The following is a 17,407-nucleotide window of genomic DNA, read 5'->3' as shown; positions in this document are numbered from 1 at the left end:
GCATGTCAGACTCACTCATATAAAAATAGTAAGTACAATTAAATCCCTAAATGCATGGCTGGCTCAGGACTTGACAATTCAAATTCTATGTCTGAACAGCCAGCACTGAATGAGATGGATGAATCCCTGGAAATGATACAGGCTAATTATCTCTGGAGGAAACCCAGATTCAAATGGAGAATAGTAGGTGCTGTGTACCCTGGTTGTGGAGGTTCCCTCTCAGGACCAGAAATGGAGAACAGGGTGGGGATTTTCAGTGGTCAAAACCCCACGATTTGGAAAAGATGGCATCAGCCAAGGAACCCATTACAGGGTTACTAAGGATCCTGTTCTTCTGAAACTGCAAAATATTTCATCTGGAAATACTGCTGAGATGGGGAAGAGCTAAGCTTTAAAATCTCACAGCCCTTTTGAAATCTGAATTTGAAAAGCTCTTTCCTGAATGTACATGCTACTTGTGCCCCTGAGAGTCTGCTCCTTCCCCTCTCCTGGAGCAGTGACCTAATCTATTATCTCTAGAGCAAACCAGAGAGGCAAATTTTACTGCTTAAGAAGAATAAGGCAGATATATAATTAAAAAATACCTATAAAATTTTCATGACCTCTAATATTACAGGACTATACAAAAGTTTTCCAGTGCTCAAACCTTTTGCTTGTTTTAAGATTAAAAGATTTGTGTACAGACTTCAATACCTTCAACTAGAGCACATAAAACAAAATCATCATCTCCAAACTCTTCCTATATTCTCATTCATTGGAGGTTATTTTAAGAGACGAAATAAATGCAATTGTGGATTCAACGGTGTTCCAGCTGGATGGCAGCACAAATCAGCTTTAATGCTGTAACCCCACCCTGACCAAGAGAACCCTCTGCCCCTATGGGAGCAGCTACTCTACCTACACCCAATTTTTATTAAGGGGCTGCTGTGATGGATGCAATGAACTATTTAGGGCAAACACAATTTGACTGTAAATCTCAGTGAGCAATCACCAGACAAAGGGAGCTGGAGTTATACACCACGCCTTTCCCCCACCCTTTTTGACAAAACTCCCTCCCACAGCATTTTAGAAGCTTTCAATTTCTAATCTACCTCCCATCTCTAAAATTTTTCCTACAAAACAATGAACTGAAGAAGAACAAAGGACAGCCTTACTATTAAAAAAATTAGTGCAAACTCCTCAAATTATTCAAAAGGTCAAAGCACTTAAATTTATAATATTCTCCTTGATGGCTGCATAAGGAAATCTGAATGAATCCCTCTATTGAACAGCATTTAGCAAGGGAAAATGCAAAACACTTAAAAGAAATGTAGCACAAGATAAACAGGGGTGAGGGAATCCTGTGGCTCCAAAGACAGAGGAAAAAGCTTCAGGTTGAACACTGACTTCATGGGGAAAATATTTCACATATAAAGTATATAGAAAATAAACACAATGACAGGACATTTTTATTATTCAAAATTATGAAACAAAGAGCTCTAAATCCCAGCATCCTTTCTGCTCTAGAGAAAACAAATTCTATGGAAAAGTCACTGATAGTGACAGCCACAGAACCTTAAAGAGAATAAATTCAGATCCAACTGTAATATTTAGCAGTACAAGAAAAAATCTGAGGGAAAAAAATTGCTGTAAATTTGACATCCATCTTTAAATATCATTCTCTTTTACTATTAGCATAACACACTAGTGCTTCACTAACAAGCTGGAAACACTGTTTTTAAAACTCTAATAAATGCAAATGAACAGCACTCAGGAGAAATCATGTCACTAACACAGCAGCACAAGGTGAATGAAGTTATCTAAATTTTCCATGCACTTTAAGTACAAGCCCTGGCCCTTTTGACCACAGACTGAATGAGTTTTAGAACTAGAAAAAGATGAAGTATTGCTCTTCAGAAGATGAACGTGATCATTGCCAATCTGTATTTTATTAATAAATACTATGAGCAATGCACTTACGCATTTCTAACTTCAACCATCAGCCCCGATTTTTCAATATATTAGGTAGGCAGGGGAAATAACCACAAGCTTTTATTTCCAAAAAATCCAACATCATCAAGAAACCAGAAGTTGTTTCATTCCTTTTCTGGGTCCATACCAGATAGTTTATCACTTGTAAAAATAAACACTCTGCAATTTGGAATTTTTGTTGCCTGTTGGTCCAGGGGGCATTTGCTTGATAAACTTGTTTGCATCAAAGTCATAAAGATTGGTGCTGTGTTCCTTTCAGTAGTGGTCAAGTTGAGAACCTCAGCATGAGCCAATGTGTGACAGAACCCACCACGAACAAAGATCTTCTGAGAAGCCTTGGAACAGAAAATAGAAAGCTCATCTGAGATCAGCAAGCTAAAGACAGCAGGGCATTTCAAAGAGGAGTCCAGGTCTGAGCAGCTGACAGGACCTCAGCACACATCAGTGCCCAGGAGCTGGCAGGTCTGAGCCAGCTGATTTATCTGCAAGTTGCTATTCAAGCATTAGATCAAAATATTTCATCTGCAGAGCATTTTGAAGGTCAATCATTTTTCAATTATAACCAATTTGGCAGCAGAAAAATTATGTCCTGCACCACTTAAAATCAGTGCAATGTCATTAAACAACAAAATTACTCCAACGTTCTCACAAAGAACAAAATTATTCATTAAAGCTACCAACTTCTGATTGCTTCTCAAAGAATGTAATAGAATTTTGGGTTTGCATATCTGATGGGAACATTTCCTCCACAAAAACCTTATCACTCAAGATAAAATTTTTGTAGCTTCCCCAATCAGAGCAGATTTAATTCCTTATCAGCTTAATCCTCATTTCTCTCTTTTTCTCAAGAAAATGATCCACTGAGAGTAAAGCAGTACAGCTACAAGCCTAACAAGAAATAAAGGAAGAATTTTATGGAGTATTTCTCAACACAACTCTACTCATGATTTACTTATGGACACTCTAACACTTGAATCAAGCTTTTCCCAGTGCAGTAGCTAGGAAACATTTTGTAACTCCACATTTTAAAAAGAGAAGTTAGATCTGTGGTATTTTATGAATGTATCTTTGAATTTAGAAGTCAGTTTTTGCACACTTCACAGATCTCTGACCTCAAGTGACATCATGCTTAGTGCCATTTGCAGATATGTCCAGAACACTGGGTAAAACAGAGATGGCACTAACCCAAAAGCTTTTCCACTTTTGCTAAAACCAGCGCTATCTGTAAGAAAATAATCTACAGAGTGGCTTAATCTGGCGGCAGTGGTGTATCAGTACACGCTGTCTGCTTCCAAAATTTAAAGAGCTGTCTCAAAAGTGTTGTCTAACTTGTCTTCTCCAAACATGTATCCTGGGAAGTGCTCAAGGGAATGCACTCCCAGCACATCCAGACTCATTCATTCAGCACTGATGCCACACATCTGATTTCTCCCTCGATGCTGCATCCACCTCTTGGGTGTTTTTAACTCACTGGTGTGGCTCTTCCCCCACTCCATTAATGCAGTGACCAGATCACCATGCAAAAGAGAAGCCATGGAGCTGTACCAAAGCCAAGGAGTGACTCACACTAGATGAAAACGATGGGCTCTTTTGCCAGGAAGCCCTGCTCCAAACAGGGTGTCCTACTGTATGCACCCAGGTATCTTCTGTCCTGCAGGCAGGCAGTGTTCCACAGCCAGAGAAACAAAACCTCAAGCCTGGAACCACTCTTGAATTCAGATAACTGAATTTTTTAAAACTTCTTTAAATTAAATCTCTTTGGAAAGCAGGATTATTTTATCATTTGTCCTTAGCTGGGATGACCAGCTGGTGATTACTACTGAGCTTTTGAAAAGCAGCCAGCATTGAGTTAAAGAAAGATTAAACTGTAGAAAAATCAATGTGTCATACCAAACTTGAATTTGGAGCCTGTTGAAAGAAATAAACACACAAATCCTGTATATGCTGTTATATTTTCTTCCTTCTCCTTTTTCTTTTTCCTAATGCATTGCTGATGAAGTCCCCAGACATTTCCCTCCAGACACGCAGAAAAACCTTCATGGCAAAGTTAGGCTCTGGTTTATCACTAGGGAAAAGCACCCAGATAGGAAGTTGGGATTGCTACCAGGAGAACATTGGAATTGTGATCTGAATTTCTGAGGCTGCAGAACAGAGTCCTTTTGTAGCAGCCCTGCCTGAATGCTCCCTCTGCACTTCAAGCTGGCTCTTGTTTCTCTCTGCTGACTTCTGGAGCTCATTTTACGAATGGACAATTCCACATTATCAGCCAGAGCTTTGAACATGGACTCCAAGTACAGCAGCACCAGCCACAGAGGCATTGCTGGAATATTCTTCTTTTCTGTGCTGATGCTTGAATGTCTCACACCGGATCTGGTGATATCATTTCAGACGGGGAAAGAAATTATTCCTGGTTATGTGGAGATTAAATGCACATCATCTGTTACAGGACATCTGTTTAGGTTAATGCCCTGGTTATTCCTGGTGTTTTTCAGTAAGGGGAAATAAAGAGCTCTAAATAACAAAAGCCAAGGTGGAATAAAAACACTACTTTTAATTGGCAAAAACTACTGCCAAATAAAATGCATTTGAACTCTAAAGCTAATTAATCAATGTGAAATCAAAGCAATCGCCATTTACAGTGAAAAGGAAAAACATCCAGTTTGCTTTTGCCATCCCAGAAGTGACTGATTACCACTTAGCACTATAATGATATTCCTTCAGAGTAAATTATAGACCAGCTTCTCCTTTCTTGAATCTAAGGAAATAAATTTATTGCTTCTCAGCACTCCAGAAATGAGTTTTGATTAAACTAGAACACTAGATAAACAGATATTCTTTATTAAAAAAAAAAAAAATAGGTCTGCCATCATATTAAAAGAGTGCAACAAATGGAATATAAATACCACCTGCAGTTTCCATATTGAGGCAGAGCACAGACAGCTCTCAAAGCACGTGCTACTCAGAGGTTCTCTGACAAGTCAGACAGCTCTCCTTTGCCAGCTCACTGGAAGAAGGCTGGAAAAATATCCTTCCTACTTTCAACACTGTATATTTAGACCTAGTTTGCTAAATAGCCTGTAATGGCTGTGGAAGAACAGATGGAACACCCAAGGCCACACTTCTCTCAGAGAATTATGATTACCAGTAAAAACTTAAAGAGAGCTACTATAATTTTTGAGAAATTACAGAATTAAGATGTTTACCTCTAATGGCTTAATCAGTGTTTACAACAGGGTCTACCTGCACAAACCAACATTGATAAGGCAGCAAAACAGTTTCAGCCCTGGACCCATTTTCATCCTCACAAAGGTTACTGAAAGATTCTGTTCTGGCACAGAAATTCAAGGGCTGAATTTCTGGGAATTTCTGATCTCCATCCAAACATCCCCTGCAGCTTCTGAGAAGAGAAAGGGAAATCCATTTCACTCCTCATGATTAATGGGAGGCTGAAGAACAATATCTTTCTCCTTACTTTAAGAGCTGACATACTTTTCCACCCTTTTCCATTTAATGGCTGAACTTTGAAACTTGGCATATATTTTATTGCTCTTTTTGGATGATGTCCAAGACTAAGTTCAAATAAAAACAGGTTAAATAATGGAGCTGTAGGTGTTTGAAAACTCCCTGCAAAGTGTGCACAAACTCAGTAACCTGAAATGCAATTCTCCCTTTTCCTGCCTTTGCAACAAAAAAATCCATGTCCAGAGTAGCAAGTGCAGACCCTATGCTCCCTAAAACCCGAATTTTCCAGCCCAGAAGTGCTGCAACTTTATATACAGCCTCAGCCCTCAGCACCAGGCTGGAAGTGTTCCTGATGAGACGTTCTCTAAATATGAGGGAGTGGGGACATGGCAGCCAGATTGTTTTATAAGAGAGGAACAAGGAAAGATTTAGCTCAGCGTATCTTACCTCCTGATTACAACACACTGAGGGCACGTGCACTACAAATTACCTGTCAATGGAGCTGCTGTAACTCATTTAAGCTTTAGTAAGCCAAGCACATGCAACTGCATTTACCCCCAAGGAGCAGCATCATCCCTCAGCAGCCAGAGAATCCCAAGTGCACCACACACACACACACAGAGCTGATCTCAATCCCCTCCTGATGGGCACATGTCAGGTTCTCACCCCACAAACATGGTGCGCTACAGAACAGCTGCACCCAGTGATCTCAAGTCTCCTTCAATGCTCTAATCTCCAGAAAGTCTTGCTCCTGAAGCTGAAAGGACTGTTCTACAGACTAATCCATTAACAAAATCACAGACACTGACCTGTAATTAGCTCTCTGACTTCCATGTCGTTTGTTTTTCGCAACAGCCTGATCAATGCAGGGATCCCATCACAGTTCTTTATCGCCACTTTGTTTTCATTATCCTTCCCATAGGAGATGTTTCTGAGAGCCCCGCAGGCCTTACGATGGACCTCAGGCTTTGGATGATCCAGCAGGCCCACCAGGATCGGGATCCCTTTGAGGTGCCTCACATCCTTTTTGATTTTGTCGTTCTCGTAGCACAGGTGCTGCAGATAGGCCGCGGCGTTGGACTTGACGGGGTCGATGGGGTGGCTGAGCATGGCGATGACCTCGGGCAGGTCGGGGTCCCTCCAGCGCGGGTCCTTGCGGATGCTGTCGATGGATGGCGAGCGCTTCCCCAGCCGGTCAATGCTGGCCATGCTGCCCCGCTCCGGCTGGGCCAGCGGCGCCGCGTAGCCGCCGTGCAGGTACGGGATCCTCTCTTCAACCATCTCCGTCTCGATGGGGTCATCGTAGCCCCTGTGACAAGCAACCGCCCCAAGACAAAGAAAGGGGAAAAAAAAAAAAATCACGCTTAAACACTTAGTAACTCTGAGTAAATATGCAGATTTCGGCCATGAGCAAACATTTTAATATCACAAACATCACTGGGGAAACATGTTTAGAGTTTCCAATAGTTTATTTGTAGTAACTTGAAAATTAACCATAGTTGAGTTCTCAGCAGTGATGGGACTCCAGCACATTGTTTGTTTGGCTAGCAATGAAATGATGACAGGAACTGCAAGCCATCAAACAGATTGCTTTCATTTTGGTCACTTAGCAAAGCTATTACAACAGAGCTGGATTACATTTAGTAGGAAACACTGATCTTCATTAATGCTGCTACTTCTGCAACAAACCAAAACTCTAATTGAAGTCATTCAAGGCCTGGGCAGAGACCACAGATACATTTCAGTAAGTCTGACAAGTTCCACTACATTTCCATGTTGTTGAGTACACACAAGTGTACTCTAAACACTACTCTTAATCGATATTGCCATAAAACATCCTCTTATATATGTATTTTTTCAAACCAGCAGCAGCCTTTTGCTTTACAGGTTTTTCCTGGACAGGCTTGCTACTGCCTCAGTATTGCAGTCAGCTCAGTCAAGCAAGTGGTTTTAATTGCTACAAAACATTTCTTAAAATCTTTCATCTGAAGCACTGAGTGATGTTATTGAACCATTTCTGATGTCATGCTGAAGTATAGACTATTAGAAGTCAGGAAGAAAATGGAGCTTGCTGTCATCCCAAAGGGACTGATAATTAAACTGGGCTCTGGGGAGAAGAGCAATTGGAGGTGGAGACTGAACTTAGTCTTGTACAATTAATGCTTTTAATGTTAAAAGCACCTCTCCTGACTCTATACTGCTTTAATTGCTGTTCTAAACCATAAACTGAATGAAAGGATAAAAATGGGCAAGTATCCAAAACTCAGAATGAATCTGAAGAAATCCTTTTATTGATGCAGTTATTTGTATATGTATAATTCAGCAGTTGCTCTACACTGTAATTTACACTATCTGGACAGTCGTGTTTTCTGTTACAGAACAAAGCTGTTTCCATCACTCCAAGCAGAAAGCAACAACATTGAAACGATTTACTTCTGTGAATGCACACAGGGCAGAAGGAATAACAAAACCCCTTAGCTACTCCTCAAAATTCTGCTTTTACAAATGCAAATTTGTGATCACCAGCATTAAAACTACAACAAAATCTCATTTCTCAAACTCATGCTCATGTTAAATTCCTTTTCACTTCATAAAAGCAGCAGAAGATGAATTTTAATAATTGCACAGCTGTTCCTTGCTTGACTTGGTAACTCACAATTCAGAATGTCTGTCCTGTGAGCTGCCCACAAGATAACTGTGCACCACCTCAATTACACCTGCACAATTAAGTTTCTCTCTCCTTCTCATCTGTGCAAGTACACAAAGATAATTACTGTCTTGGGACGTAGTTTGTTTGCTTTATCTCCACAAAGCCTTTCAAACAGAATCACACAGATGGGCCTATCTTCCTCATTTTGTATCCTCTTCCCTTTGCCACACAAAGCTCCTTGGTTTCATTACATTTGTCAAAAGAAAACTTCAGAGTTAGGTCTTTAAATTGCAACACTGTCACAACAAAAGAGTACTACTACAAGTCTTGTACCAACAATACTTTAAAAAAAAATATTTCCATCACTACTTACTAAATATGAGTGAAAATACCTAAAGTCAAGACTTAATCATCAACAAAGAAAAAGAAAAATTAAGTAAGATCACAACCCTGCTATAAAACAAGACAGCATCTCTCAAGTATCGGTAGAGAAGAGGGTGAAAACAAAAACCCACAACTGCTGGAATAAGCCCCCACAGGCCAGATCCAACATTCCTCTGAGGACAAAACAGTGTTGAGAGCCACTGCTAATGCAGCAGAGACATAACTCAATGACTGTACCTGGCCCCAAAGAAAACAGCGGCACATTTGACCCTTGAAGACCCCAAACCATTATGTAGCAACTCAGATCCTGTGTCAAGCTAGGAGCTGTACATGGCAAGTATCCCACCACTTCAGATTCACATGACTAAATACAGTGATCAAGGTGAGGGAAGATTAAAATAAACAACAGGGGAAGCAGTTTACCAAAACAGGTCATCTGCAAAGGAGCAGAACGAGCTCAGGCAGAGCAAGGCAGAAGTGCCACAAGCCTCATCACCTCTCCTTTAACAGACTAGCAGAGTGAGGAAATCAAAAGCCAAATGTCTATCAGGGCACTAAACACACCCTGGTCACCAACATATTTACATACTGGGAGAGTAAAAAAAAATCCTCTGAGTCACAGTGGTGTGGGCCAAATGTGATTTTTCACTTCCATATATCATTGGAGCAGCTAGGCTGGGAAGGAAAAGCCACTCAATACAGAACAGGACCAACAAGAGCTTCAGCAGATACTGCTCTCAGGAGACCAAGAGCTCTTTACTCTCAGGACTGAAGAGCTCTGGTGCCATGCCAGAGTTGCTGACTGCAAGCATCTTGCCTTCCGTCTGTCTGTAGCAAGGCAGCCGAGTTTTTAGGATGCCATGGGTCTCACTAATCACCTGTCTCAGGGAATTGATCAAAACACATTCTAGCATAGTTAAAAACTGGGAGAGAGCTTGTGGATTTATCATCTTCCTTATGGCTTCAACATAGGCACATTTGAGTAAACAGGTGAAGGATTTAAACATTTAATCCTCAACAACTTCTACAAGTGTTACATTCATTACAGTTTGCAGCTGGTGTCTGCTTTGGATAAAAGACCAGAAAGGCTTGGGATTTCAGTAGGAAACTTTGTGCCAAACATTGAAGAGGAGACGTAAAGACTTTGCAGAATGAGATTCTACTTTTGCCAGGCTCTGTTCCCTGATAGGATACACAAGAGGATTCAAAACTGGAGTGAATCCTCTGCTGAGACAAGCCCCAGCTATGGGCCATATGGTGGAAACACCAAAATCCCCTTAACTGGAAACACCCAAGAGCTGCCAATGGATGAGCTGGCTCAGGTTGCCTCCTGCCACATCAAACTCTGCCATTCATCACCTTCTGACCCCAGAATATTATCAAACTCAATTCACACTAAGGAAGAGATAAAAAACCCAAAGATTTTTCCAACTGATCACATTGCTTGCCTCACCCTGTTCTGCCCAGGCATGTCCATAAACTCCTGCCCCAAACTAGACAATTTCCCAATGTTGCCTATATACACCTGGAATGAATGAACCTGGGCCACAACTGCTAACTGAAAGTTTATCTACAATTACAAGCCTTTTATTCTGAACTAAAAAAAAGCATCAGGAGAAGAATGAGACTGACATGTGTGGTGTTACCAGTACTGTCCCTGTCTATAAACAACAGACAGACCCACTGGTAAAAGTATTTAATCTAAAATCCGGCTCATGTCCTGGTTATAATAATTTGGACCGTGAAGTGACCACCAAATATACTCTCAGTGTCTTAAATCAAGCTTCTGGAATAGACAATTTAACAGTAGAAAACTGTTTTGTTGTTGACTTAGTCACCATTAAAAATTTATATCCTGTGTAGTCTGGAATAGTAGCACTGGCAATAGCTGCTCCAGAGCTCTTGGGGAAAAAAGAAGTGCCAGGAATGCGCATACTAGTGCAGACTGCAGTGATCCACTCTGGGAAGAAATCACCACCAAGGCAACAAAAAGCTGAACAGACATTATTTAAATCAGTAAGATTAACTATGACTTGCCATTTCTTCCCAGCTTGTCTGTGTTAATTTCAATTTAATTAATAACAAATATTCAAATAGTAGTAGGAATGTGTTTTGTGAATAAAAGTATTCAGTACTTCCTACCTCTCTTTCAAAAAGGACTGTATATAAAACATTCAGTGCACAGCAAAATTAGATGTTTTTAAACACTATAATAAAACACCTAGTGTAATAAGGGAAACCTATGAAATGAAGGTAAAAAGGGCACATAATTAAAGACGTGTAAAGTAAACTCAAGTAACATTAAATCAGTATTATAAACCCCAAATGCTTTTGTCTAACTCAAATTTATTATGCAACCTGACTTACACCCAACCAGAGCATAAGCTGAGGGGAAGAACAAGAAGTGCCAGGTACTCTTGCAGGAAGTGATGTATCTTACATGAGAGACTCAGTATGAAGAAAAACATGAAAGCCCAGTCACAAGCAATGATGAGCCAACAGAGGGAATATTTGCCTTTGTGCATTTATCTGGATTTGGAGATGTTTGTGAGGAGGCACATTTTTCCCCAATTTAAAATGAAATATAAGTAGCTTAAAATGAGGCTGGTGTTGACAGAAGAAAAGCACAAATAGGTATTTATTTCTGTGATCAAACGGAGCAGGCAAGAGCTGGAAAGAACAATCTGTGCTTGTAATCCCCTTGCCTAAGAACCCCTCCAGACACAGCTGGGCTGCCTCCTCATCACACAGAGAGTCAGACTCGCTAGCACAGGTTCAGATGAGAAACCTCCACTCAAGCCCTCTCAGAACAGGAACTGACAGTAAAGACTCTTATTTTACCTTTAAGCTACTACCTAATGAAGTAGCACCTTCTGGGAAGAATATGAGAGAATAGCTCAGTGAGTCATCAGTGGAGGAATTCTGTTCAGGACAGGACAAGATGCCCAAGCAAAGTTGGTGCAACTGAACAGCATCCAGCAGAGTTGTTGTTAAACCTGCTCCACACAAACTTTTTGAAATCAAATCTGACATCAATTAATCACATTCATTTAATAATTTTCACAGAAATGAAAATTCTAAAAAAAACCAGAGGAATAATAAATTAGCAACTACCCTCATCTAGTGCCAAGCACTACTTGTAGTCTTTATTTTCTTGCAGATCAGTAGCATATCAGAAATGCAGGTTTATTGAGTTGTTCAAGTATTTCTTTGAAATGTCAAAAAGTAACTGCTTATGAAGAGGCCCTCATACAATCTTCTTATGTTCTCAACAGCTAAAGTTTGCTGCCACAGTCAGGCTAATTATTTGTCAAAGCCTCTTGATCACATTAAATATGGAAAAAACCTCACAACAAAAGAAATGTAAAAGAAAAATTATGAATTGGTCCCATCCAAACTGCAAGGAACAATAAATCAAAGGGATGTTTAATAAAAACACCAATTTTTAAAATGCAAATGGGTAGGTTCTAAGAATACATTTAATTATTCATTTCACAAGCAGTTGGAAAAATGGTAATAAAAAATTAAAAGCATTGATGCCTGACTTCTTTTAGCAAGAACTGTAAACTTGCTTAGTTCAGGGGAGCACTAATCCAAGTCTGACAGATTGATCAGGATTCTGGCACTCACTGGGTGCATTTATTTCTTTCAGCCCCACAAAACAGGGACATGATTCCACTGCTGGGTAAGCCTGCAAAATCAAAGATGTCACAAAGGACTTGAAGGGTGTTCTGGGAGATACACCTTGATACCTTTTTGCTGGGTTTTTGTCTTTTTTTTTTCCTTCTCACAAGTGGAGATGACAATTTGGAAGTGATTGATTCTGTCTACCTTTGGAATGAACTTCCAGAACAGGGAAGGAAAAGAGAGCCATAAGACCATGAATGACATAACATCTCCAAGTAGGAGGACTCCAGGAGAACAAAAAGGCCAACACAAATCCCACCGACAATTGCTGCTGATGCAGCAAAGCCTGAGGTCAGAAATGTAAAGTCTAAAGACTGTCTACGCACAGAAGCAGGTGGATCCAGACTCTTTACATCTCTGGAAACTTTTCTAAATTAAAAGGAAAAGAATGAGAACTAAATCCATATCAAAACATGAATCATGAGGATATGACTTCAAGCAGGCACATGTAAAATTTGTACACCCCTTAGAAAACAAAGTATTACAAGTTTTTCAGGTCTGTACAAGATGACTTTCAGCTGAGTAACAGGACTCTTTTCCCAGCCTGTGGGTTGTTGGGTTTTTTTCTCAAATGCAAGAGCAGATAGCTGTGAACACAGCACAAGCAACTAACACCAGAAAACAGAGCATAAAATAGAACATTCCTCAGAAACCAGGCTGAAGCAGAAGTAATTTGCAACGGGTCAGTTTAAATGCAACACAGATACTCTTTTCTCCCCTTCTATAGGCACAGGAGAAAAATAAAAATACCTAGTCTTTCAGATCTGTGAGGTTCAGCACAAGCGGGTCAGACAGCTGAGGGTGTGTGGTTAGCACAGGATCTGGGCTAACCTCACAAGACAGCTTGGCACTCCTTCACCACCAGGGACCAGCTCATCTGCAACCCCAACCAGCTGTTCAAAGCTTTTGTTTGGCAGATGTGCACACAACCAGAACTGTCAGGATTCTCACAGATCACAAATCCCTCTTTTCACCTTGCTAGTGTGGGATGGCTCAGGGACAACACAATTCACAACTCTTTTTTAAGAAGAGGGGAAGAAAGTAACTTAGCCTTCCTGTACAAGGTCATCTTTCTTTCTAAATTCAACCTGAACTAAGCAGCCCAGAATCACTGAAAGGGTCCTTGGGCCCCAGCCCTCCCTCTCTTCCATACCTCATGTGTGTTTTGCAGTCATTTATGGGCTGTTTTCTGTCAAGTAATTCCAGAACGTACCAGATCACAGAGTTTGAATGTACATGATCAAATAAACAAAAGCTGCACAACAACACTGTGAAAAACAAACGGATTTTACCTTCCTTTGTGAGGTCTTCCTCTCTCTGGCACACCTGCAGACGTCCTCCTGTTCACAGTGGAGTAATCTGGATCCAGTTCATACCCTTCATCATCTACTCCGAGGCTGCGGTTATCATCTTCCAGTCCATAGGGCTCCGGCTGGAAGCGCTCAGGCTGAGAGCGGTTCAAGTCAACGCTGCTGCCCACTGGCACCTGAGGCTGGGCAACAGGGCCGTAGTTCTCCCTCCTGCTGGGCAGGGTGAAGCTGCCATCATCGGGCCGGTAGGTGCCCCCCGGCACGTAGGCGTAGCGGGGCCGGTAGTTGACGCCCCGGGACAAGCTGCCGTAGTTGTCCGAGAGGTCTCCGTAGCCGTCGTGGCCCATGTAGGGGCGGTACTGGCCCTCGTGGCTCTCGGGGTACGAATCGTTGTAGCTGTTGTAGGATCGGGTCAGGGTGGAGGAGGCCTGGGGGGTGATGAAGCGCTCCCCGTTCTTCAGGTACCTCCTGTCGATGGAGTCTGTGTAGCTGCCCATGGGTGACGAGCCGTCCATGGCAGGCAGCCCGTCCGGCCCCAGCGGCACCTGCCGCACCGTCCTCGTGGTGACTGTCTTGACCATCTTGGTAACCTGGCAGGAAGCAGCGAGGAAATGTGTTAATGTTCTCCTGCTGCATAATGTGGTGAGACACACGGGGAGGTGGAAGAGTAAAATGGGGAGACAGCACCACAAAGCAAACTACGCCGTGCCTGTAACACTGGTGTAGCAATCAGCTCACCTATTAGCTTGTGCAATGAACAGTGGAAAAACACTTTGTAAAGAGCACTTTGAGAAAAGGAGTTATGCGACCCTGCCTGATCTGGATCAAGTCTGCACCTCTGTGTAATTTGATGAAGCTCAAATTTGGCAATAATATTTAGGAAACCTTGATCTCAGAGAGGTTTTGGGCTTCAGGATTCCGGACAACACACCTGCTTTCTGTTTTAAGATATTCTTACATCAACCAACCACCACACAAGCCCAATAGGTAGTTGTTGTCATTATTTTGCTGACTAACAAATTTGCAATAATGAACACTAACACCACATTGTTTTTGCAATTGCAGCTACCTAAACATCCCAGACGAGCTTGTTTAAAATGCTGAAGACAAATCTGGAAAATACAACTTTATCTTTACTTCCAGAAACCACATTTTATTTCAAAACAGAATTTTCAAAACCTGAAAATATTAAATGTCCAGAGGGCTCTTGCATTCAGAGTTTCCTGCTGAAGGGTAAGAACAAAGAGTCCTTAAAACTTTGCAAGAACTATCTGCCTTTGTGGCAAAGGTCTGGTAATCTGCGCAAGACAGCGTTGAACAAAAGCCACTATATTTAGAGACTAGCAAAGGGCCTTCTGTTTGGGTTGGTATCTGGGCTCCATCAACTTCTGTACTGTCTTCCAGAGTGACCAGCAAAAGCTCTTTTGGGAAGAACAGAAAGTCCAGCAGATGCCACTCTATCCTTGGTAGCCCTAACCCAAATAAAATTACTTTAGCCTATAATAAAGTTACCCTAATGCAAGTAAGTGCTGACTTTTCAGCCCAACCAAGCAACAAAACAGCACATCCACAAAGATGAGAGGGAGACTCAACCCACCTGACAGCATTACACACACCAGGGGAAGAAAACAAAATTGGTAAAAGGTATTTGGGGTTTCTAAGCTATTACAGACATAAATAAGCATCAGCAAATGACACTTTTCTTATGTAAGTCTCAGAATGAAATGCTACATTCAAGGGAAATGTTAACCACAACATGTATCCCTGGACTGCTCCGTGGCTCTTAAGTCCAAATAAATATTTTGACCTATAGCCTCCGATTTAAACATTTAGATTGGCAACAGATTAGCCAAGCTGCTGGAAAGCAAAATAGAGTACATCTCTTGAAGCGGCTCCAGACATGTCCTCTAGCCAGATGTTTTCACATAGAAACCCCAAACAGAAAAAAGATTCACCCAAACAGCATTTCTTTTCCTAGACACATCTGTGAGCAAATGATACTTCAACGTAATGAAGTAATGAAATCCTCTGCAAGACTGAAAGCAGCACAAACGCCTCTCCACCAGAGGTGTAATTAACAGCAACACAATGCTGAATACAGCAAAGCCAGGTACCAACATGTCCTCTGTATCTAATTTGAGCCAGAGCTGAGTTTTCCTCTTCAATACAAAGGGATTTCCTCAGCAAGTAAATATCAGGAAAGATTCTATCCCCTTCCATGCCTCTGGATCTTTTCTCCCATTTTCAAAGCACATTTAGTAAGTGGAAGAAAGGAAACTAGAAACTCAACGTTTATTTCATAACATACAGTCCAATAGGGATTTTTGCTTGTTACCTGTGCACAATACTTCTCCTTTCTGCTCAGTTGTCAGCGTGACCACTGTCAGAGCTTTTATAAACTCAGCACTGAGAGGACAGGAAGAGCTGGCAGAGTTTACAGTAGCTCTTTGTGAAGTGGATACACACAAAGCAACACAGCTCAGTGTTCTACTGAAGTCAGAAACAATACTTTTATTCAAAGTACCATATTCATAAGTCATCTTCTAAGAGCAGAAAAAACAACAGTTCTCAGGCCTGAAATATGCGAGTTTTGCAAAACCATGACAAAACTGCATGCAAAGTGCTGGGCCTTTGTGTTCTTGAATTTGGGAACCAGTAATGGGAATAACAAATTTAGGTAGGACGTCAGCAATTTGATGAATCAGAAATGGATACTTAATGCTCAGAAAGGAACAACAAAGGATCTTTCTAAATGCCAAGAAGTGCCCTTGCATAACCTCACAAAGCTCTTTTTTTCAGCACTATACAACAAGTCTAAGCCCAAACACTGCTTCTCAGACATGAGCTGCCATGCTTGTGGCTTGTCATGTGTCATTTTTCCTAAAGCTGTTAAGATCAGACAATAGGAAGCACCTAATACACCTTGTCTGGCTGCAGCAACAGCACAAAAAAAGGAGGAATCAACTTCGACCTGCAGGATCAGGTCCACCTCCATCAAGATTTGCTCCTTGTTATTGGTAACCAGGACGAGGTACAAACACAGAAACCTTCCAGCCTCAACAACGGTCTCCAGCAGTTGGTATATGCACACAAAACCCACAAAACAGAATTTCAGATCACTGAAAATCACCTCCTAGACAATGTGTGACCCACCAGTTACCCTCAGTGAATTTTTCACCATGCTCTGGCACTCTACAGAGTATTTAGAGAGCTTTGGGTTTTCAGTTTAAATTACCAACATGGAGTTCAAGGGATTAATTTGCAATTTATACCAAATTTGCCTTATTTTCCCATCTTTTAGACTAGCATAGACAGGCTTTCAATGGCTGTGGCTCATCAAAAAGCCACATTCAGTGTCAGGCAGCACAGCACATGTGAAAACAAGTTTACAGGATTCGCACAGCTTCACCTCCTACTATTTTCTGAACGCTGCACCCAGCAGCAAACACAAAGTATCAGGACAGCCAAAACTCCCTTGTCAGACACATAAAAAGGAACATTTCACTCAAGCATTAAAGGATGCATTTCTTGTAGCATAAAAGCGTTCAGTAATGCTAAAGGTGTTATACTGGCACAACCAAACAGAGTCATTTTATATTTTGAGAGAGAGTATTTGCACTCATGCCTCATTTGTCAGGCACAGCCACTGAGATAGAAGATTTATCATGTGATAAACAGATTTTACTGCTGACAGGACAATAAAGGGAAGCTTTCTGGCAGCAATTAGCCAGCACACAGATGAAGGTCCATTTAATGAAAGGTTTCCAAACAAAAGAAGAAACCCAAGCAACAAACCAAACACATTTATTTCAGGAAATCCTGCTCAAGGGAATGTTTCATTTGTATTTCTTAAAAGAACACAGGCAATCTTGAACAGCTGACAGCACAGTAATCTTCTCTCCCAACATTTTTGTATCTTCTTTAACACTACTGCATTAGCCAG

At 41.2% G+C, this 17,407-nt stretch overlaps 1 protein-coding gene across 3 annotated transcripts in view; it reads right to left on the bottom strand.

The window, feature by feature from the left end:
- The window catches only part of ARVCF (ARVCF delta catenin family member), a 136,393-nt gene that overhangs the window by 62,488 nt on the left and 56,498 nt on the right, over positions 1–17,407 (bottom strand). For all 3 annotated transcript variants that reach the window (XM_058851801.1, XM_058851803.1, XM_058851802.1), the window contains 2 exons: positions 13,447–14,054; positions 6,243–6,742 (listed from right to left, as the gene is read on the bottom strand). In XM_058851801.1, the coding sequence (XP_058707784.1) occupies positions 6,243–6,742; positions 13,447–14,054 (1,108 nt within the window). The remainder of the gene's footprint in view (positions 1–6,242; positions 6,743–13,446; positions 14,055–17,407) is intronic.

This window comes from Poecile atricapillus, chromosome 16 (assembly GCF_030490865.1).
Source record: "Poecile atricapillus isolate bPoeAtr1 chromosome 16, bPoeAtr1.hap1, whole genome shotgun sequence".
In the NCBI taxonomy this organism is placed as follows: Eukaryota; Metazoa; Chordata; class Aves; order Passeriformes; family Paridae; genus Poecile; species Poecile atricapillus.
The sequence above is the reverse complement of the archived record's forward strand: the minus strand, read 5'-3'. Positions and strand labels throughout refer to the sequence as shown.